This window comes from Teleopsis dalmanni, chromosome X (assembly GCF_002237135.1).
Source record: "Teleopsis dalmanni isolate 2A chromosome X, ASM223713v2, whole genome shotgun sequence".
Taxonomy (NCBI): Eukaryota; Metazoa; Arthropoda; class Insecta; order Diptera; family Diopsidae; genus Teleopsis; species Teleopsis dalmanni.
Window position 1 is genome coordinate 47,362,303 of NC_051848.1, and position 23,980 is coordinate 47,386,282.

The 23,980-nt window shown below is 32.2% G+C and overlaps 1 protein-coding gene across 3 annotated transcripts in view; it reads right to left on the reverse strand.

The window, feature by feature from the left end:
* The window catches only part of LOC119687946 (calponin homology domain-containing protein DDB_G0272472), a 90,602-nt gene extending 71,966 nt beyond the window's left edge, over positions 1 to 18,636 (reverse strand). The window contains exons 1-7 of one of the 3 annotated variants that reach the window (XM_038102509.1): positions 18,525 to 18,636; positions 16,995 to 17,131; positions 16,701 to 16,903; positions 13,667 to 16,627; positions 12,106 to 13,543; positions 11,788 to 12,045; positions 11,600 to 11,723 (exon numbers count right to left, since the gene is read on the reverse strand). In XM_038102509.1, the coding sequence (XP_037958437.1) occupies positions 11,600 to 11,723; positions 11,788 to 12,045; positions 12,106 to 13,543; positions 13,667 to 16,627; positions 16,701 to 16,794 (4,875 nt within the window). In that variant the 5' untranslated portion in view covers positions 16,795 to 16,903; positions 16,995 to 17,131; positions 18,525 to 18,636. Of the gene's footprint in view, positions 1 to 11,599; positions 11,724 to 11,787; positions 12,046 to 12,105; positions 13,544 to 13,666; positions 16,628 to 16,700; positions 16,904 to 16,994; positions 17,304 to 17,373; positions 17,468 to 18,524 lie in introns of those variants that run through there. The other 2 variants (XM_038102510.1, XM_038102508.1) reach the window with 2 other exon arrangements.
* Positions 18,637 to 23,980: the final 5,344 nt, after the last annotated feature.

Sequence of the window (23,980 nt, forward strand, 5' to 3'; positions counted from 1 at the left end):
GGACATGTAAGAAATAGCTTGATGACTACAGTATCACTCGATGCTGATATATGCATATGCATATGTCGTGACTTACCATCAATGCAAGTGATAATATTATGTGCTATGTAGAAAAATCCATCTCTATATAATTATACTATAAGCAGGGCTTTAAGGAAGGGGAGCACATGTGACGGTTTTGATTGGTTCCATATATTGTAACCAACAACAAGTCTGTCTATGAAATAAATTAAGATTAGGTTAGGTTGGAGTGACAGTCTAGTGCCCAAAACCCACTTAAGCTTAAATAATGGTCCGTTATAGTACCGCAGCATAAGCATTTATACCTATGCAGACTAGAGGTCAGCGTACGTGCAACACAGAAGGCACGATTCTTCCATAAGCCAAAGATTAACCAACCTGACAGTTCAATAAATTTAGAAAAATTCTTAGTTTTACTAGATAGAAAAGGGTCCCTGAAGATTTCAGATCTTCTGCTAGCCAAAGATGAACACTGACACATAAGGTGGAGCACTATTTCTTCCACTGTTATTATAGAGTACATCCAGTTTCATAGCATGTCTTCATATCACGCAATGACCAGTCAGTACCGATATCGTACTGCTGAGCAAGTTACGCCTTAGTTGCAATAACTGACTGGTGTGTTTTTTATTTAATTTACACCAGCAGGATTGGTCTACTGTTACTCGGTAATACTCAGAAATTTTATGTTTAACTGTTGCAAGTGGGACGCAAATATATGAAAAGTAAATGTCAGGGAGCAGAATGCCTGTGTAGATATATTCGCCCGCCCTACAGTTGCCCGAGATTTTCCTGTGTCCAGGAATCAATATTATGTTTGTTGCTATTCATATTAGGGTGACGAAGCTTCAGTATGTTGAGCTCAATTAGTTAGTGGACGTTTAGACATCAAATTAAGATTGTTAGAATGTAACGACCTTCAAATTAAAATAGTAAATAGAGGAATGGCAGTGGTGCATATTGATTTTCATGACTCCTGTTATATTCAGACATACAAATATATGCAGTTTATTATAGATTTTTTCCTAATCGCAGAAAACAGGGTTCGGTTTAGTATACATATGGATACAAATTGGAGAAATTTCGTGAACAGTCACAAGATTTCCATATTACAATAAAGGTTACAAAATAAATGCGATTCAGGTTCAGGTGTCAACTAATTGATTTCTGTGTTTCTGTTAATACGATTAAACACACGACTAAAAATAAAGTAACTTTTTAAAAAATTTACTTTTCGATAAGGACATTCAGATACTAATGAGAATAGTTTAAGTTACCCATATTACCTATTTAAAAATTACAATTCATTTTATTTGAATTACTTGAAGCCAAAATAAAAAGTGGTAATAAAATTTAACAAACAAGTCCATTTTCACACTTGAACATATTTTAGGCAATTATAACCAAAATTTGGCTTTCCTGACAATTGGTTCATGTTCTGTTTTGTCAGATTTAACAATTGTCTTAGGTATCCCGCTTTTAGCCATTTATCATTTTTGTAAACCAGTACAGTTGTTGGATAGGTGGGTTTACCTATTAAGGTGGAAGTTGATGTGGCAACTGTTTTGTTCATTAATTTTTATGCGCCATATACCAAACCATTTTTCCAACATATGTAAATGGTTTCACGTTGACAAGAAGCTACTAAAACGCTTTTAGGATAGCTCGAAATTGTTGTGTCATCGGCTAACGAAGTGTTTCTGCATATACAGCAGAAATAAAGAAATACTTTATTAGCCTTTCATAAGGATAATAGTTTCCATACATTAATATAAAGGAAAAACTGTAGACCATGTGGGTTGTCTTTATATTTCGATACTAGAACAGATGTGACTTTATTTTTACGTGGCCTGTTGTAGTAGGACAAATTTATTGTAATTTCTTTTTAGGGAAAGTTTGCCAAAGTATCATCAATATATATCTTGAATAGCTTTTTATAATTAATATAAATAAACGTATTATTTTACGTTAGATATGTCATCTAAAATTCCAACTTCAGACATGCGACACTCAAAAAAGTTCTCCTCAAGCATAATCAGCTCAAACACTTGGTTGAATTTATTTTCTATAAACATCTGATTCGAACTCTTTCTTCGTAGGTCTATTTTATATGGTCTGCAATTAGCTTGACTCAAATTAGCTTGGCTCAATAAATTCTATTTATTTTAGTGCAAAATTAAAGTTCCTCAGGATTGTATTAGTTGTAAACAATAATCTAACGACAGTCACTTGAATAATTCCCCAATTTATTTTACGCTAAAATTACTCTCATCAACGAGTATTTACTTTAACTCACTTGACAGCACCTTAACCGACTCCTCCTAAACTTCATCTCAATATACCATATAATTTCTCTTGCTTTGAACTTAACTGTGGAATATCAGCTTCTATAAGTTTTAATAATTCTTACTTCGACGAGATACAATCCGTTTCTTCGATCAACCCGCTCTACAAATGTGGTTTTCATAGTTCTTGTCATAAGCTCTATACCTAATAATAACCCTTCGATCTTACTCATTTTATCAATTTAACCTTCTTCCTTCACCACTATCCTAGCGCTTTTACTTAGAGAAATTCCTAAATATTACTATCTATTACCTAACATATTGTCTTGTACTTTAATCATTGATTACTGAAATAGAGTTTTCCGCACTCTATTCATCATGGTCTAATCGCTGGAGTCTACATTGTTTATTAAAGGCTCATATAGTTACTAATAATGCTTTCCACTTACCGGAAAAAAATTAATGAGAGCACTTTTATATTTTTGGTTCTTTGGAGTATTAGAACTGTTGACTTAAGGTATTAGAATTATTATTAAATTAAAAATGATCACAAAATAAGAACTACAGGTTGTGCATGCAAAGGTTTAGACCATTTTTATGAAGCAAGTAAAAGTGAATTCAATGAAATTGTGATTGGAAGAGATTAGATCTAGTTCAAAAGTTTCATTTGATATGATAGGTTACAACTCAATTACAGATATGAGACCTCCAAAGAGTGTGTTCGACATTAAAACTTCGATTTTAAAATTATAGCATATATGTTGGATTGTTGAGGGAGTTTCAGTTAGGTTTATAGACTGAAATTGTCAAAAAACAATTAAGCTTAAATCTCAACTATGATATGAGAGCAATCTGAAACAAAGTTCAAAGTATCACCAGTTTGTACAATTTCTGCAACGGACAGAGATGGCACTACTAGATATTACTACCTAGCAAACGAAACATTCCTCAGCATTCGATTGGAGAAGTGGTATCCGGAAAGATGAGTTGGCATTATGAGAAAGATATGTAATCAGTGTTAGAATGGGTAATAATTGTTAATTATTAATTGAGTAATAGCAAGCTTTTAAAAATACGGTATATCAATGTGTATGGTTATGCAAACCAGAACAGCAATAGAGGTAACACCAGTTATTACAATCTGCACACCTAACAGTTATAATATTTCTGCTCATTTTGAGATTACTAACAGTACAGTGCTAGGTGAAAAAGTTTGCAGGAATACTGCAGGAGTTTGATTTAATGTTAGTCACTAAGCGCTAAAAATAAAGCAAGTTAACCGGAACGCGCTTCTTGGATATATAAAAACATAACGTAAGTCATGAAATCGAGTAGCTTCGAAACGCATATTTGATCACTTTTTAAACGATTTCAAGTGACCATCGCATTTCACTGGTAATCGCTTAATTAGATGACAACACAACATTTACTTGATTTGTTACTTTAGATATTACAGATTGGTTCGGTAATAATTGGAATAACACCAATTTATTAAATGGTTTATCTGCATATTTTTCTTAGTGGTCAAAACTAAAGCTTCTGAAGGTTTGTCCGCTGTCACGTCTTGATAAACATATCATAATTACAAAGCCATATCCTCAGTATATTATTCAATGATATAACCTGGACCACAGATATTTATACCAAATGTAAATATCAATATATAATTTTCTACTGTTTAACTTCCTAAAAAGTTACTTAAGTAACCTTAAATTTTGTCGTTTCCACTGACATATGTTATATATTGCATGTGAAAGAGCTTTAATGTGTCAGAAAGTTTTTTGAAAATATTGCGGAGCTGCTGTTTGTTTAAATAAATTAAACAAATATATAAATTTCATTTATATATATATATATATTATATATGAATTACATATTCAATTTCAGATTTTATTAAATATTTACTTCCTCAGTGAATTTGTTCACAGCTCAGCTGTTATTTGTTGACATTTTACATATAAAACAATCCACAATTATTTCAAATTTTGGTAATTTCTCTTATGGGAAATTTATTTTTAAGGGTTGCATTAGACATTTTTAGTGTAATTTTCTTTACTTTATTTTTAAATAAGTTAAAATGCACGGTAGCTCTTTACTATATATGATTAACGAAAGTTATTCAATAAATCACACTTAATAAGTAAACAGTAGAAACATGCTATTTGTGTTTAAAGCACTTATACTCAATAGTGTCTGTAACCACTTGGACGATCCACTGTAATAAGAGGATCTGTTCAATTCTGATAAGTTATTCAGATGATTTTATAGAAGTATACTTTGAAGCCCAACATATCTTCCTGACAGAATATATATTGCATTTAATTTGAAAGAGCGCAATTCTTAATTAGTGTACGGATCGACAGAAACAAATAATTTCAACGCTCTGTCTTTAATATACTTTTGGACACTCAACTCTCTATGAAGCTTTTATCTTACGTCTTAGAACATTTTGATGAATTACAAGTCTTGTAATGGTGAATGTAACACTATAGTCGTATTAAACACAATTATGAAGTAGACCCACCTGGACGATACAGAAATCGATAACGTCAACAGCTTCACATACTTAGGCAGTATAATATCGCCGGACGGTGGCGCGGCAATCGACACCCAATGCCGAATCAATAAGGCATGCTCCGCCTTTTCGTTATTAAATAAAGTTTGGAGCTCTTCAATACTCTCCCAGCACACCAAGCTGCGATTATTTAACAGTAATGTTAAGAGCGTTCTGCTCTACGGCTGCGAAACCTGGCTTACCACCAACAACCTGATTCATAAACTGCAAACTTTTATAAACAAATGCCTTAGGAGAATTCTGAAAATTTGGTGGCCCCGCACTATTAGAAATTCCGAACTATGGTCAAGATGCCGCCAACTTCCTATAGCAAAAGAAATCAAAAAGCGTAAATGGCAATGGATCGGGCACACTTTAAGGAAGGCACCAAATGAAATCTGCAAACAAGCATTAACATGGAATCCTCAAGGAAGCAGAAGACTTGGTAGGCCCAAGCAAACGTGGAAGCGAACATTGGAGAAAGAAATCCAAGCAAGCGGAAAAATCTTTGGAGAAATTAAAACCCTGGCAAAAAATCGTGACAGTTGGAAAAAGTTCGTTATGGCCCAATGTTCCAATGGGAACGTACTGGATTGATTGATTGATTGATGAAGTAGACCTGCTTTATAAACAAGCTGTTATTACTTGCTTTTAATTTTAAAACAGACTTTTTTATTTTTCACACTCAACTTTTCTTGCGTTAAGGATACTTTTGGACCCTTTGTTTCTCTAACCAAATGTATCTTCTGTCAAAACTTAGATCTAAGTATTTAACATTGTTCTTCCATTCTATTGACTTTTATGAACATAGTCTTCGAATATAATTTTATATACTACTAAGGTATATAGAAAAGAATATCTATATACAAAAACGTACATATAATAATTTCCCCTTTTAAATCATCTTCATTTTTCAGGTCTTCTGCTTATCTATTTTATTTATTTTTATCTATCTATTTTTGCCTCAAGACTACTGAAGTCTGATGAGTTTAATGATTTACGGATTTTTATTTATAATGACTTTAAATATATTGAATACTTTAAGCAAAGACCTGGTAGTTGTTATTAATTGAACTCACCACTGTCAGTCTAGCACTTAGAAAAATATTTCAATTGTTCAACAAATTTCTGTAATTTACAAAGCTTAAAAATGTATTTTCGCTTGAAGAACCAAAAAACTCAAATGAAAAAACACAGTAATCAATTCAATCAATCAAAATAAACTGTTTATCTCTACATGGAGCACACGACAAATATTGTAACCTCAACTAATAGGCGACAAGAGAATAAAGATCCATCAAGTCTTACATAAAAACACAGGCTGGTACGAAGCAGCTTTGGGCGGCTGCTGATTATTCTGCTGTTAGTTTCGGTTTTGATGTAGCAATTAGCGCGTCATTTATTTTTATAGCCAAGTAATTGGGAACTAAGGAAGGGTTAAATGTAAAAAAAACTTTAGAAAAATAATATACAAATGTTAAGTGCTTATAGACTCATAAAAAACTATAAAACAAATAAACATTTTAAAAGAATCGTAAATCAACAAAATTTTGAACCTCAAAATATATAAGAAAAAATGCTTAAAATGTATACCCAATAAATCCGTATATAAATGAAATGCGGATCAGAAAAGTCAAATTGGTAGCCAGTATATTTAAGAGGAAAATTTAAAAAAAAAAAAGATAAATTTAAAAGACTTCTTACGCTCGAAAGCATTGTCTGCATTCACACTGCAATTTACTGTCAGAAATATACGAAGAAGGAAAGACAATTAAAGCAGTTTCTGCAATAATGCTACAGCAACAAAAGAATGTTTGCAATAATGCTATAATACTAGAAGTCAAAAATTTTGTAGTCAAAAAATTTTTTTTACTTGCACCAAAAATATGCAATAACCAACTAACACTACAAACATAAGGTTTCTTACGGAAGAAGGCTATTTATATATTCCCATTACCTTCATTAAAGCTGTTTATTTGATTTAGGTCACTAATGAACTTGATTAACCATACGAAAAGCTTTTATGTTTTCCACCTTATAACACATTCACACTGTCTCATTTAGGCAGTTTTGCTCATTGAGGATGATTTACCATACAAAATTGTTTCATATAAATGAGCTCATTATCAATAAATCAGCGCATTTAAGGCAAAAATTCTCAAATGCAACCCTTAAAAATAAATTTCCCAAAAGGGAAATGACCAAAATTTGAAATAATTTTCGTTTGTTTTATATGTAAAATGTACACAAACAACAACTGATCTGTAAACAATGGCACTGAGAAAGAAAGTATTTAATAAAATCTTTGTTTTTATTAATTGAGTATGTAATTGATATATAAAATGTACCATATATAAATGATTTAATATATCAATAATATATTTAATTTTTTTGTGTGATATATAAGTTTATAAAAGTACTATAAGCTGCATAAATGAAATATAAATTTGCATGTATCTAAATGAGACAGTGTGAATGTACTATTTGTTAAGAATAAATAAAGTGATATAATACCAAAATTATCGAATGAAACATGGCAAAATATATTTCCCAAAAGGGAAATTATCAAAATTTGACATATTTGACACATGAAACAAAATGTAAATAAACAAGTTGTACGTAAGAATTTTTTAATATGTTTGCTTTTTATAAATAAAGTATATAATTAATACATCAGACTATACATATAAATGAATTTATAAATCAAATATATATTTGACAACATTACAGAGTATAAAATTATTATTGTATATTATATATATTTATAATTTTATATTATATATAACAATTATTATTATATATTACATAAAATTATTATTATATATTAATGATAATTATTATTATATATTATATATAATTATTATAATATAATATATATTAATATTATTGTATATTATATATAATTATCACTATATATTTTATATAATTATTATTATATATTATATAAAATTATTATTATTATATATAATATATATTTATTATTATATTATTATTGTCATATATTATGTAACAAAAAAATTTTTGATATCAATTAAAATCTAAACAAACAAAGGCTCTCCTAGAACTTGCACAGAACTTTCTAAGACAAAAAAGCTCTTTCACATAAATAAATCAGCTTAAGCCAATGGAAACGATAAATTTTTAATTTAATTAATATATGTTGATTTACCTACAGTCGAAACATAGTTTAAGCTTTCTTACATATTTACTCTCCGGCCAGCTGCAATCAGAAAATTGAGTGAAGCATGTGCATAATGAGATGTAATCAAACAATAATGTGAGAGTCATTGTCACAAAGGGGAAAAGGAAAAGAATAATCTTTATTATATTCAGTAAATATTTTGTAACCAAATCTGGGTGATTTTAAAACATTGTGATGTATTTTTATTATAAATAATTAATTATAACAATAACCATTGAAATTTATACACAAAAATGCTTTCGTATTCAATCCTAGAATATTAGACAAGACCTACCGAATTTAAACGTGAAGTAATAGACCTTTACTTTCACTTTCACCGTAATATTAATAATAATTTTACTATAACTATTTATTTTGTTGTTTATAGTTCATATTTTAATAAAAATAGAGGCATATAAAATCAATTTTACAAATCTGTTATAGTTAAAGCAACTAATTAACAGCTGAATCAATTGGTTCCAAGGACGGCCAGATCAACTTTCAGAGTCACTTCTCGAGTTCGACGATCAAATGTCCTTCACAACACCTAGAAAGGGACTACACAAGAAAATCCCTGCTGATTACAACATCAACACCAGAATCAATTAATTAATGTTAAATTCATTTTTAATTTTAACACTTGGGCTGTTGACACCACTAATCAATGTGAGATTCATTTTGGAATTTAATATTTGAGGAATCGAAAATCGTTGTTGCAGAGTGACTGAAGAACATGAATAAAAAAACTGAGAAATGATAACATTCGATATGTTCAATCATAAAACACGTTAAGGTTGGACTCAAAGTTGTTAGGGTTCTGACCTCCGTGGCAACACATTCACACTTTGGGTCGCAAGTGAAAACTCACTACCATTTACATTCAAAACAGTATCGGATGATGACACTGAATTTTTGTCACCACTTACGACGGGCAGGCCTTATCTCGAGAATATTATAACCCCTTTCCCCGGGGATAATAGATTCAATGCCCAGTTTGCATTATAGTTACTTTATTATTTTTTATTCTGAAATCATAAATTTTTACATATAAAATTCATGGACGACAAAAAGGAAGAGCCGATCAATACTGAGCTGTTCAATCAAATCTGGCTATAAAATACTATTTTCATCACATGTGTCAACCTTTGTAATGCATTTAAAAAAAAAATTATAAAAATTCATTATATTAAATTGATTTCTTTATAGATATAGGACGTGTGCGAGTTAGGCCAAGTTGCGTTCTAAATGAGGGAAATTCTAAGTTGTGCCGATAATGTAGTGATGTGTCGATACGTGTTGATAAATGGCTAAATGTGTGCAGTGCAAAAAGTCCCAAAAAATCTACCATTTGGACTCGCACACGTCCATAGTGAACAATTATTACTCAATAATGTAAACAAAAGTCTAAAACATGAAAAAAATTCGTAAACGTGCTCAAAAATTTTGGACAAGGTCATTATCTATACTACACGAATAATGTGATATAGATATTTAGAGCAATATGATAAGCATAAGTCATATAAATACATTCTTAAGCCGTGTCCGAATTCGAGTAAATTGAGTGAAATAGTAAATTATGTCGGTATGGCAGCGAATGTCGGCATTTACCAAAATTTCGAGTTGGGTAAATTAGATAAAAATTAGTTAAATTAGGTGTTACCATTGTGAAAATTTTATAAGATGTTTAATAAATAAAAAAATTAATTTGAAATCTTTTACTCAAAAATAATAAATAAGTGCAATAAATAAATACATAAATATTTACATAAGTGGAGTGCAAAAAATCTCTGGGAAATTTCAAACAACTTTACCTCAATTTACTCGAACTCGCAATAATAAATATATAAAGCACCTAAAATCCTAATTACGACTATAATAATCGCTTTGATATACAGTAAATTAAAAAGTTTAAGCAAAAGGGCATTTACAAAGATTGTTTTTTAATAATTTTTTTCATACAAAACTTAAAAAATAATTTTATTTGAATAAGAAATAATTTATTATATATATTTGAAACAAAAACTATTTTTATTTAATTTTTATTTTTGGTTAATGTTAGAAAAAAATCCAGAATGAGCATGACTTCTATTATACATTTACATATACTTTACACTAGACACCTTCTCTGATTTTATATTTGCCCATTCCGTCCAAATGGCAACTCTTAGGGATTCAGTCAAAGATTTGTGATGACTGCGTTTTTTCAGCAGATGCCAAGTATACTCAATCGATTGTATATTTGGAGACTAACGTGATGCTTCTAGTTGTTTTAAGTGGATGATGAATCATTTCTAGTCAATAGATTAGCAATGTTTTGCAAAAATATATGTTTGCCTTCATAAACTCATATTTTCTACTGGTTGAGGCAATGTCAAAGATGTATGGTGTCATTGGAATGGGTAATCTCATGTGTATTAATATGAAAATGGGTAAATACCTATTTTTGAACATTTTTAAGAAAATATACTAGCTTCAACCGTCAAAGAGTTGACTTTAAATGTGTTACATATATGTTCAAATAAAGATGTTTTATCATTTTCATATAAATAAAGAATTGTGTGATATTTTTTAGATCGGTGTTCAATTTGTATACAATTTTTCTCGAGTCATACAAATACAATGCTATCGCTATTAACGATTCCCAACTTCCTTATTTTAGTTACAGCAGAAATCACCTTTGCCAATTGTCAATCAATTTTAAAAACCCGATGGCCCAATAACACGTGCACCAAAACACGCACAGCACAACAACTCAAACGTATGAGCGATTATAAACTATATTAGATCATATTCAAGAGTGTACATGATCCACCGACTCGGTTCCAAGCAGGGCCGGGTCTACGTTCCGAAGCCACTCGTCAACCACGACAATGAAATATCGTTCACCACCCCCAAAAAGGATTTTACAAACAGATCCCTGCGGGCTACCACAATAACAACATCCAACGGCTTCACTGTGGCATGTCATATTTTTACCGCTCAAGCAGCAGAACTGCAGCACCGAAAGTTTTTTAAAGTGTGCGTGCACGGGACTCAAACTAAATTTATAGTACGTTTCCTGGTTTAGTTTCGTTAGACCACTTAACTTACTTTAGATTCAAATAATTCAAGCAATCTCAAGTAAGTTAACTGGTCTTACGAAGCCATTGGAAACGTACTATTAGCTTGTGTGCAAATAATTTGCTTTAATTAACAAAATTTAAAAAAAAATATTTGAAGATTATCGTGTACCTAAACTTTTTTAAAATGTTTTTGTTGTACAATTTTTTTTGTGCTTATAATTGGAATTATGTATATGCGCCGTGATGCAAAAAACCTACAATTACTCACTGATTGAAAAAAAAATTATTAAAATAAATATTGCTATGTTGCTGTGCCTAAACTTTTTTGATTCACTGTATTTTCGCGTAGCTTTAGCTTCGGTAGCGCAAGCTATTTATACATTGAAAAAAGTCATAAAAGCACGGAGCTACATACATGTATATATTTATAATTATTAAATTGATAGGTCATTAAACGATATAGTAGCAAGAAATGACGTAAAGAACCATAACATACCTGCAAGCTTTTGTTGAGCGCATCGAAAATCTGTAAGATGGTGTTCCCTAAAATAGCGTGACGAGCTATTTGCGGACAATTTGTACAAGCGTCACGGTACAATTGAACGGCGAGAACAGTTGCTCTAAATAGAAAAGGAATTAATAATTTAAATGAAGCCTTTTGTGTTTATGTATTTAAAAACAAACTTTCTACTAATTCCCGAATTAGGTTGCATTCCTGCAGTGATAACGAGACTACTTATGGTACCCAATCCATCCAAAAGATAAAAACACTGAAAGTCATTAATAGCAGCTTTTTGCAGCAAACGAATTATTTGTCCCAATGGCCTTTCATATCCAGGATTACCACCACCTTTTATAATAACATTCAGGAATTTTGGTATTTCACTAGTTCGTTTTATGTTTGCTGGCAAAGGTTCCAGTTCTTTGAAGTACGATTCAGTTCTTTAAAAAATATGAGTATAATTTAATTAGGAACAAAATTTCTAATGTATATAAACTTACGCGGTTTGCAAACGATTTTTGATTTTGTTTAATTTCTTTCTGAACGCACGCGATTGTTCGCGGCTTCCATTATCTGAAATGGTAGAAGAAATTTCGCATTCGTCACCTCCAGCCGCACCGCCATCTTCAGTACGTTCATTATCATCAACGTTTCGAGTTGGAATCGAAAGTTCTAGAGCACGTTGACGTATATGCTCAATATTTTCTTCGTGACGACGTGCATACTCTTGCTGCTTTTGTAATATTTTACGCTGAAGCTCTTCTATTGACTGCTGTTGTTGAGCTTGCAAAGCCAAAAGTCGCTCTTCGCGATCTCGTCGTTTTTCCCTTGCCAAAGCTTGTCGTTGCAACTCTTTAAGTTCTTGTCTTTTTCCAATTCGTTGCTCCTTTTCTAAACGACTCTCATTTATTTTTTCAACTTTACGTTGTCGTTCTTTCTCCATTTCTTGACGACGACGTTCGGCAGCAGCTTCTTTTGCAGCTTTTTCTTCTAAACGTTTTTGTCTCTCATGCTCTAGGTCTTGTAGTCTGCCTTCAGTTTCTTTAGAAGATTCAATCAAATCAAGTCTCTTATTTTGTGCCTCAATATTTTTAATAAAATTTATTTCTTTAAGTTTCTTCTCCTCATCATGGGCTTTCTCTACAATTTGTCGCAAAAACTGCTCACGATTTTCTGCAGCTCGCTGCAAACGATCCTCCATTTTCGCTCTCCTGTTTTCTATTAATTGTTGTTTTGCAGCTTTGACTCCTTCCACACGTGTTAATAATTGCTGAATTTTTACTGCCTTCTCCTTCTGCAATAATTCACGTTTTTGCTGAGCACGGGCTTGCTTTGCTTGATATTTTTTTAAAGTTTCCTGCAGGGAACGTCTGCGTGATGGCGATGATAGTTTTTGATGTAAAAGTTGTGCTCGACCAGGATGTCGTGAGACGTATGCTTGTAATGTTGCTAACGTTTCTTCACGTTCACCCCATGACATATCCGAAAGCAATGCATGATAACGCATTTCTAAACTCAAATTGGCATCGCTCTCAGATTCATTATTTACAGAGAAAACATCATCAAGTGCTGTATTTATCATTGCCTCAGCATCATCACTATCATGTTCATTATCTAAAACTACTTCGCAATCAGTTTCATCTGTTTCAGTATCGACATCGATCTCACTATTTTCTAATTCCCGTATCTGACGCTCTAAGGACTCTTGTTCTTCAACCAACTTACGCTGATGCTCTTCATCAAATTCTAAGTCATTTGTTAATGTTTCATCGTGTTCATCACAGCTGGACAAAGCGTCCGAGTTATTCTCATTGTTTGGAAGTTTAGGCTCTAATTTCGAAATCGGCGAAATGCTCTCATAGAGATCAACAATTGTTTTCGAAAAATCGCAGTTTGTTTGTATTTTAATATCAATTTTATTTTGCGCGTCGGAATTTCCTATAAAAAATATATACAATATTGTTTAAATAATTGTTTAAATATTATTGTTTAAATAAAAAAATATTACGTTATTCCTTTTTAAATTATTTCATTACAAATGGGATTGATTGTAAAACTTACCTTTTTTGCCATTTTTCTCCGTACTTCCATGTTTTGCATTTATATCACTGAAGCGCTCCTCCTCACTGGCTGTAGTTTGGTCACTTTGCTTCCGTTGCGCATTCTTTTCACTTCGCATATATTCCTTGTGTAAGGACGTCATTTTAAGGCCAGTTAAGTCAGATTTTTGACGTTTAATTATAGCTGGTCGTATAGAGGGCAAATAATTGCTTTTAACTATTTGTACCGGATTTGTCAGCTTTTGTGATTGCGCAGGTAATTGTTTTTGTTGTACAGCTGGTATACTTCCTTTTGTTTTGGAGCTTTTTTTATCTGATCGTAAATTTGGTTTTACTTTTTCAGTTACTTTTTGTGTTTTCAACTGCTTGGTTTGTCTATTTGACGATCCCGCTAGCTTTTGTGCGGTTGGCTGCTTCTTTTCCGAAGCTGTCATTGCTACATTTGTTGACACTGGTGTTTGTGCATTGGAGTGTTTCTTTTCCAAAGATTTTGTTATGGCTGTCGATGAAGTATCTGATGCTTGCTTTTGTGCGTTTGACTGCTTCTTTGTGGACGCGAGTATTGCCGTCGAAGCCGCAGTGTTTGTTTTTTTTGGTTTCTGTTGTCGCTCTTCACTACCACTTTTCTCATTAAGTAGAGCGAGCGTTGGAAGACTGGCATATCCTGTAGGTTGATTAAACCGATTTGACCAATGCATACTTGATCGACGGCGATTCTTGACTGTGAGCCAACCACCATTGGCTTCAGAAGGAAGTTGCTTTGGCTCAGAACGTCGGTCGTTGATCTTACTACCTTGAACGAGACTACCACGTGAAGAAGAAATAAGTTCATTACTCGCTTTAAGCGTCGATGTTGAACTTTCAATATCTTCATGAGATGATCTTTGAACAGACGACGTGGAGTTTCGCAAAGCTTTTGGATTTGTTTTATCAGTATTAATATCAAGCATAGTTCGAGATCTTACGGAGAGTTGGTTCGATGAATTTGTTTGCAGTACGTTGGCATTTGATTTAGTGAGCACGCGTTGAGGTAAATTATTTGAGTAACGAGCTGAATTTCGTTGTGGCTGAGCTATGTTGTTAACTACACTGAAACCTGGACGCTTTGTGACTGTAGTTGTTGATGTTTTATTTATTATTTTAGATTTATTAACTGATGACGTTGTAACGCTAGCACGAACAGGCGTTCTTGGAGAATTACGTTGTAGAGGTGTTACTGATCGATTTAAAACGCTTGAGTATTTAATAGGACTTGTAGCTGCAAGAGTTTTTACATTTTTTTGACCATCTAATGATGAAACCGTTTTAATAGTTTGTTCAACTTTTGCTATTGACTCAACTTTTGCATTAGTTGGTGCTTTTGATGTAGGCTCAACTTTTGCAATAGTACTACTCTTTAAGGAATTATCTAATTTAGCAACAGGTTCGACCTGTTTCAATACAGCATTTGGCGGCGTTGGATTTTTTTGAGAATCTTTCATTAATACTTTATTTTCCATTTCATTCATTTTTTGAATAGTCAGTTCTAAGGCAGTTGGTTCTTTTTGAGATGCAGCAGTAACATTTGATATTGAGCAATTTAGAGCATTACTATTCTTATCTACAGAGGTTTTAATCTTACATTCCAAATGAATATTACTGTCATTAGTGATTGATGCAGCAGACTTAGTAGTTGTACTTTCGTATGCGTCAGATTCATAATGCGTGCTTGCTAAAGTTGTAGTGTTAACTGCGGGATTTATTTCGGACGTACGATTTTCATTATTTTCAATTTCAAAGTATTTTGGCTCTTGGTTTGCGGCAATTTGTGAACAATATATTTGAGCGTCTTGGTTATGAGATGTTATGTCTTGAAATTGATTTTCCGAAATATCTGTTGAAATCATATTTAAATCGGCCTCAGTACTTAAACTATTGGGAGTACTATTAAACGAAGTAACTTCATTGTTTTCACCATTTTCTTTTTCTTTAGCTAAACGTATTTTCTCCAATATATCCACCAGTGTTAAATGGTCATCCTCAAGTTCAGTTTGCGAATATTGGTTGCATAACTGCGGCGTATCAACAAGATCTTGTTTTCGTTCTAATTCAATATGGTTTTCATATTGTGGATGAATAACGTGAGATCCATCAGAATAATTTATGTAATGTTGATCATTTTCTGTATACTCATCCATAGGTTTTCGACTAGACGAAAATAATTCCCGCACATTAACACGCATCGCATTCTTTGGAACTGCATCGTATGCTCGAAAGCCTTTTTGAGGTGACGCCGCATTATTGCCACAACATGGAGAAGTCTTACCCAAACTACAATGGCTCAAACCTGGACTCGAATGGCCAGATGCATTTGGGCTAGATAAACTTTTTGCGCGCACTCGAGGTACTGGATTACTTTTTCTGACTTCCCACGCTAACGACTGAGGCCTTTGTTGGAGCGGTTTTGATTCATAGTCCCATGATACTTTAAACCACTCGCTTAGTGCTTTAAAGTCTCGCACGTAATTTTCTAAAACAAGTATTGCTTCTTGGCAGGATGATATATTTTCGTAACACTCTACAGTTTGGTAAATTTCATTTACAGCGCGCTGCAAATTTCCAAACAACAATGCCCAATAACGTGCTTGAAGTTCTGACTTTTTATCACGGCCCGTGGAAGCACTCCGAACCCTTAAACCGGAGTTATGTTTGTTTGTTTTGCGTATAGGTGAAAACGATTTCTTTGAAGTACTGGATATTTGCAAATTAGGTGACTTAGCTGGTGCGACTGGTGGTTTATGATATGAAGTTTGCAAATTTGTAGAAGACGCTTGTATATTTGTTACAAAATGAGATGATTGCTGAACTGAAGATGCTGATTGAACTGTAGTTACCGACGGTGCTTGCGTTACCTGCGGAATTTGCGCAACTTGTTGCAGTTGTTGAACCTGCGACACTTGCTGAACTGGTTGTATTTGTGGTACTAGATTTTAAATAATAATAATAATAAATATATGTCAAACTACATAGTGTTTTTAAAGTTTTTTTATATTTACTTTGGTATATAAAACCCTGTACTGGAACTTCGTCACATATTTGATACAAAACTAAATTTTTTGTTTTATGTCCATCATTGCTAACACACTGCATGGTTTTTACACTTAATTTAGACTACTAAAATTGGCATGAAGTCACGTATTTTACTTTACTCCTACGCAGCACCTGTGAAAAATAACAGTTTTTCTACAAAAGGTTACACCTTTTTGCAGAATTTAATGTTAAGATTTGAATTATGTTAAGATTAAAATTTTTCAAAAATAAATATATTAAAATACAACTATTAAACTTACCAATAGTGAACTTTTTCTTCCGAAGGCGGTTCAAATATATTGCTTCACAGATTATATAGAATATTCAGTTTACGTCAGAAAGCTGTACTGTTTACCAAAACAAGTTTCAGGCGACATATTTACCAATAACCAACTAACTAAAAAAGTGATTTTTTTAATTTTTTGCCGGTTTCAGTTGTTATAATAATTTATTTCAATTGAATTAAATATTTATTATTCCGCAAACTACTTTGTGCCTTAGAGCAGCTGTTAAAATGTCACAACTATAATCTAAAATTCGAAAACTTTGACTTGATGTTCATATGGTTGCTATATAGTTGCCACATAAAAGAAAAAAATTTTAAATGAAATAAATGACAAATGAAAATTGAAAACGTACCAGATATCAATGCGTGTCAGATGTATATAAGTCAAATGGTTTAACCCATTTCGGACCACCGGCTAGCTTTGAATATTTTTTAACATTTAAAAAACATTTCATATATTTTGGCTGAAGATAAAGTGAGAGTAATCTTTCAAATAATATTAAACTTTTCTTATTTACTGAAATTTGTTTTATTTTACTTTATACTATGGAAATTAAATAATTTTTCAAATATTAAACTTTTCTCATATACTTAAATTTGTTTTATTTTACTATTTACTATGAAAATTAAACCGTAAAATTTCTAGTTTGAAATTGTCTGGTACTTAATGGGTAAATGATACTACATATAATATGAAAAGACTGTATATATGGTATGAAAATAAATAAAAATGCATTTCGGAAAACAGTGTAAAATGAAGAATTGTTACTAACTACAAAACCACTAGAACTGTATATCAATAAGCGTTTTCGGTGGCTCGCGTGTGATAAAAAACAGGAAGTTGCTATTTTCTCTATCTAGGCCAGTAGTTGTTTACTGGGAAAACACTTCAGCCAGTAAAGAAAAAACTGTACCAACACAATAAACGAACTATTGTGAACCTTCATTAGAAACTCCAGCGAATATTGCAATCATATGTCAAAAATCATATGTAAACAACTAACTGCGCAAACAAAATTAAAAAGTTTCACAGGTTTGATAATTGTGGAAATGATGCAAAAAATATGCAAATTCGTGGAAAATAAATATTTTAAAAATATATACACAATTATATACAAAACTTTATATGAGTACATGATGAAAGTATAATTAAAAAGCACTTTACATTTTTTGACTTATTAGTTGAATTCTTAACATTATTTTAAGTTCATTATTCATTTTAATTTTGAATTTTGTATTAATTTTTATAAAAAATGTAATTTGCTTGATTTATGTGCAACATTTGACAGATTGCAAAAAGATGCTTAGGGGATATTGACCAGTATACGTTTTTTTACCACACGTGGAAGCCACCGAAAACGCCTAATATATTATTCAAAAATTTAATTTAATTTAGTAAAAACTAGTATTTATTCTTTATCACCACTGAGTAAAGATTTTTCTTACATAAAAATAACTTATGTTGATATATAACAGTCGAAAATATTTTGCTTAACTTACTTACAGAGAAATTTCAAAAAGCCAATTTCCACCACACAAATTTCTGATTAGAATTGAGATGTGATAATAGATATATTCTTGAAAACTCTTAATTTCCTTAAACTAAATAATTAAAACAGCGTATAATAGCTGGCTGCAACCGCTATATGAAAATATTACAAAATTGCTAAAATTTTGAGCGCAAATTTAAAATATTTCTTGCATACGATTGAAGAAGATTTGACATTTGCTTTTAAACACACACAATATTAATGAGAGTTAAAAAATGTTGAAACGCTACAGAAATCGAAATGAAATGACAATGAAATGTTAAAAACAGTATATCATTAAAATATTGAAAGTTTGAATACATGCATACTTGATTACTTTATATTTTATTTTATACTATAATCAACTACTATAAATAAGTCCATGTTTTCACATAGTCGAAACACGCATTTTCGTATATTTGCATTTGGGTTCTAATAATTTTCCCAATTGTAAAATTGTAAGACAAGAAAAAAAAAAAGACGCAAAACATTTATTATTTTAATATTTTCAATAAAACTATTAATTACATAAAATATTAATTAAATAAAAACTTAATCAAAAAAAGCTTACAAGAGCTATAAAATAAAATTGCTGTTACTTAAAAAATAATGTAATTTTCATATTTATCTTTCAATTTATTTTTTTGCTGATAAGAAATTTTAAATTTAATGGTTCTATAAATTATTATTGTTGTTTGCATAAAGCCCATTTTATATAGACCAGGACTGTCTAAAGTACTATCCGTGGTCAATGCTTGGCCGGCCCCAGATACATTTTTAATCTACTACAATAAAAGGCCAAGGAAAAGCTCAAATTTCTAATGATATGCATGTACTTGCCATCGAAAAGCTTTTGAGCTAGCCCATTAAACTGGCTTTAGAAACGCAATGGATGTTGACGGCCGTGTGTCAATTTCCGCATACTCAATAAACAGACAAAGCGCGACCGGTATCCTATCTCGTTTATTCGTATAAACAACGTTACATTCATTTGCAAGCGACAACCATATTTTTAAAAATTGACTTCCAGAAAGCGTACCATCAGATACTAGTGGCGACTGCCAAAATCTCTAGGGTGGCGATCACGTTAATATTCAACGTGTTTAAATTTTGGCACAAATATTCCAACGGTTTGTTAACGAAACACTTGGCGACCTATAGTTAGTGTTCGCGTACATCGACAACATTCTAATCGCATCAAATATGAAAAAGAAAACGAAGAGCACTTGCCAATGGTACTTGAATGTTTAAGGCACACAGGCGTGCAAAATAACTTCGACCAACGTGATTACCGCAAAACAGAGCTTCAATTTTTTCAACACGAATAGTGTTTTTTTTTTATCAATACGAATGGTTTTCATTCTCCATCAAGCAATGTCAAGGCATTGTGAAATTATTCCTTACCACAAACTGTAAATAGTCTGAGAAAATTCTTAGGAATTAAGAATTTTTGTCTACCGTTCTTACGCAACGCAATCTCAAATCAACAAGGTTTCTTTACGCCCGACAATTGCTAAAATAAAAGTCTGTAAGAATGGCAGATACTTCAGACTACGCAGTAGGTGCAGCACTGTAGTGAAATACATAATTTAACCTTTAACACACATTTTATTCGAAATAGGCAGGTGCACAAACAGGTGCAGATCAATATGAAACAAGCAAAGTCTACACGGTCTACACTGAGCACAACGCCTATCAAGAATCACAAATTTTTTTGCAACACCAATCAGAAGCATCGGTCAAAATGAAGAAGTTGAAACTTCGAAATACCAACTTGGAGCTGCACTGTAACGTCTCCAGTACCCATATCCGCCCATACGTTCGGACAAGCTACAGGCAGTAAATCATATTAAAGGCACATTCCAAACGACACGCATATTGTTACAATCTATATATAGCTTTGTTTATTCGCACCTGAGTCCCATGTCAATTGGTCAAAGTATAGAGTTAGACTTAAACAACCGTTAGGTGTTTTACAACTGTCGATGGATGGTTCCAGCATGTGCAGATAGATATTGTAGGTATTCTCGCGGAGAAAGCAGAAAATACATTAATCGACGACTGCGTCATAAATTCTGGTAGTCCATATACAATAGTGATCGATATATAATGTCAATTCATAGTTTTTCAAGACATAAAGAAGCTCCTGTGTATCAAGCACATCCATATGACTGCTATTATCCTCAGTCAAAGGGTATGATGGAGCTATTCCACCAAACGCTAAATAGTCGTAAGATCGAATTTCAATAACTTGCTCATGTTAGTTTGGTGGATTTATACTCTTCAACCACGAGTTCCGAGACACTCACATTGGGCATATTGATGGATCCTTTGACTTCAAGCAAACGTCCTGTGAACAGGGATCATGTAACACTCCCGGGTTAAGTGGACCTTCATACCATGATCAAAAAGCATTAGTGGATGCATGACTATTGAAAAGCTAAAATCATCCACTAAATCTTTTCTTATAACGACACGGATTCGTTGTTCGATGAGTTAATACTGAGTCATTGCCCAGGTCTTTACAATAAATTTCTTAATCGACTAGTTGGAGAGAACATTAACAAAGAAAATAAAGTTGTTTTTAATTTTTTTTTTATTAATACTAATACAACATAAGTTTCTTTGTGTTCAAAATAAATTATAAAAGAGTTGCCATTTACAAGTTTCTATCCCGTGCTATTAAACTACCGTTGTTTTACCGTCATTATATAAAACTAGTGTTGATACAATGTTTTAAGCCTACAGTATCAAAATACCGTCTGCGTTATAAGACCGAAGAACAATTTTTCAAAGAAAAGGTTCAACTTATGGAGACTTCGAGTTAGAGAATTTTTTTATTTACTAGAATTATATTTTAAGATTTTTATTTATTTGCAATCAAATAAAGTACAGAAGTTATAGTGAAATAAAATATTCAGAAATTAGGGTTTGGGACTTTAATTTTTTTCTTATTTTCAGTAAAAAGAAATTCCAATTTATTCAAGGCCTTATAGTGATCATCAGTTGTAGTATCATTCGTTTGCAAATATAAATTTAGAAATTTGAATGAGTCTTCTACTTCATTCTTGGACGGCTGATGAACAATTTCATCCACCGAACCCTCATCATCACTTTGCGGTGCGTTTAGAACCGGCTCCACTAATTCAAAGCTATAATGTTCAATAATACCGTCTGTATCATTTAGTTTAAACCATGCTGCCAGCGACTGGTATTAGCAAAAAGAATCAACATAAGAAAGAAAAAATTAAAGATTTGGTTTGAAAAAGGGACTTCCCCTAACAGCAAAATGCATTTATACTTAAAACAAAAATTCGACTTATAAAATGCACTTTTCCGAGTTATGGAAATTTGATTGTATATCATAATTTGCACCAGCTGCTGTTTTCGCTTCAATTGATAGAATCGCCAGTGGAGATAATCTGCCTCATCATACTTCTCAAGTAGATATAGAATTAATGACTATGCCTATGCATCCACATTTCTTTAAAGATCACTTACCTTGTGCTGGCTGTGCGTGTGGGTGTCGCTACTACCTCTTAGAAACTTCTTTGCCCTATTTATGAATGGGAAAATTTTAGAAAACAAACAAATTGAAAATTAATACAATACTTCGTGAATTTATTTTTAAAATAATTCTATTATTATATACTTCAAATAATAATAAAAAATATATAGTACCTTTCTATCACAATACATAATATTTTATATATTTATGTATTTTTTTAGTTGAATTGAGACGGTAAGATCGTGCCGCTTCTTGTAACCTGCTATACCCATAAATTGCGGTGTTTCAATAGTGACCCTTTTCCAAATAGCAGAGGAAATATTTACTTCCCAATATATAAATGTGTTGTCACAATTTTATTATATTTATTTTCTATTACTATATACATACATATGTACATGGATATATAATTCTGAAATTAATCCACACTTTGATAAGAGGTTACTTTTTTTAAATAATGGGAAGTTTTAATAGTGGACTTGCGTCTGATTGTCACGTTGGCTGGTGTCACAAAAATACACAGCATACGGTCTTTGCATAAATACTCTTGCTTGCCTTGGTATTTATCTATATTAAAAAATATATTTTCTTGGCTACGGTCAACCACGCAAGTATGTTACAATACATTTTCCGTTTTTTTTTTTTTTTTTCAAAAGAAGGGTGGGATAGTTCCCTTGTCATCATCCTCGGATATGTACATAAACTTCAGTCCATAGACGAGCACTAAAAATGCCAGTATTTCCTTTGGAGAGATGTGCTAATCCGTTATAACGGATAGCAAGATAAGTACGAAGTTGAGTCTTGAATACTATCACAGTGACAATTGTGTTTTCTGTTTCCTCTCTTTCGTAACAAAGTCTACAGCTATCGTCTCCAGTAATACCTAGATTTAATAAATGTTTTTTAACTCCGCAGTGTCCAGTTAGAAAACCTGTGACAAGTCGGATGCCACTTCTGTTCAGCATAAGTAGCTCCCTAATTCTGGCTTTTGATCGAAACGGCATGGATTCTTTTGCTTGTCTGCAAGTAATTGTATTATCCCAATCATTCTGAGCTGCTCTTTCCAGCCATTCATTAGTTTTAAGCTTGAAAAAGCTCCACGAAGGACCGCAGAATAGTTGTGGCCCAATATAGTATGAGACCGCCCCTTTTCTCGCTAGTTCATCTGCTTTTTCGTTTCCCTCAAAACCGCTGTGCCCTGGAATACATTTTCCGTTAGAAAAATACTATTTTCCTGATGTTAGGAGACGACTTTAATTGACAATAACACAAAATATTGTTACATTTCACAAACCTTGTTTTCTCGGTACTAATATTAGTGCCCTACGTATCTTCAAACTATTACTGTATCTACGTGTTATCAGTGCCCTTCCTCATCTACATTATTAAAAGCTTGTTTTAAAGAAGCCTACTAAAATGAAATCTTTCAGTCTTATTCAACTAAAGTGGTACTAACTACTTCATAAAACATCTTCTTACCTGATATACAAGCCCATAAGTCTTTCTAGTGTTTTGAGGTGTCAAATCTATTTGCATAAAAGATATTTGATGCCTGCGGGTGGACATCTATATATATAGTCAGGATAAAGTTTGTAAGTGCTGTTCATGTTGAGATATAGGTGCTCCAAATATTACTTTTCGAAGCGTCAATGACTCGCTATTCGTCTCGCGATTTCCAAAAACTTTTTGCCAAATTTTTCTTTTTGTAGCCCTGATCCCAGTTCCCCTGTTTACAGCTACTTTGTACGTTATTTAAGCTTCCTGTACTTACATTTCAGTTACCTTAATTCGACTTCTCATAAAACAGTTCTAGACTTTACTCGTGATTTATTTATACAGCAGGCTGAATTCAAAATTTTTTTGAAACATCCATCATACGACTTACCAGTTTTGGAAATTTGTAGAGGGCAATTTGCAAAACAA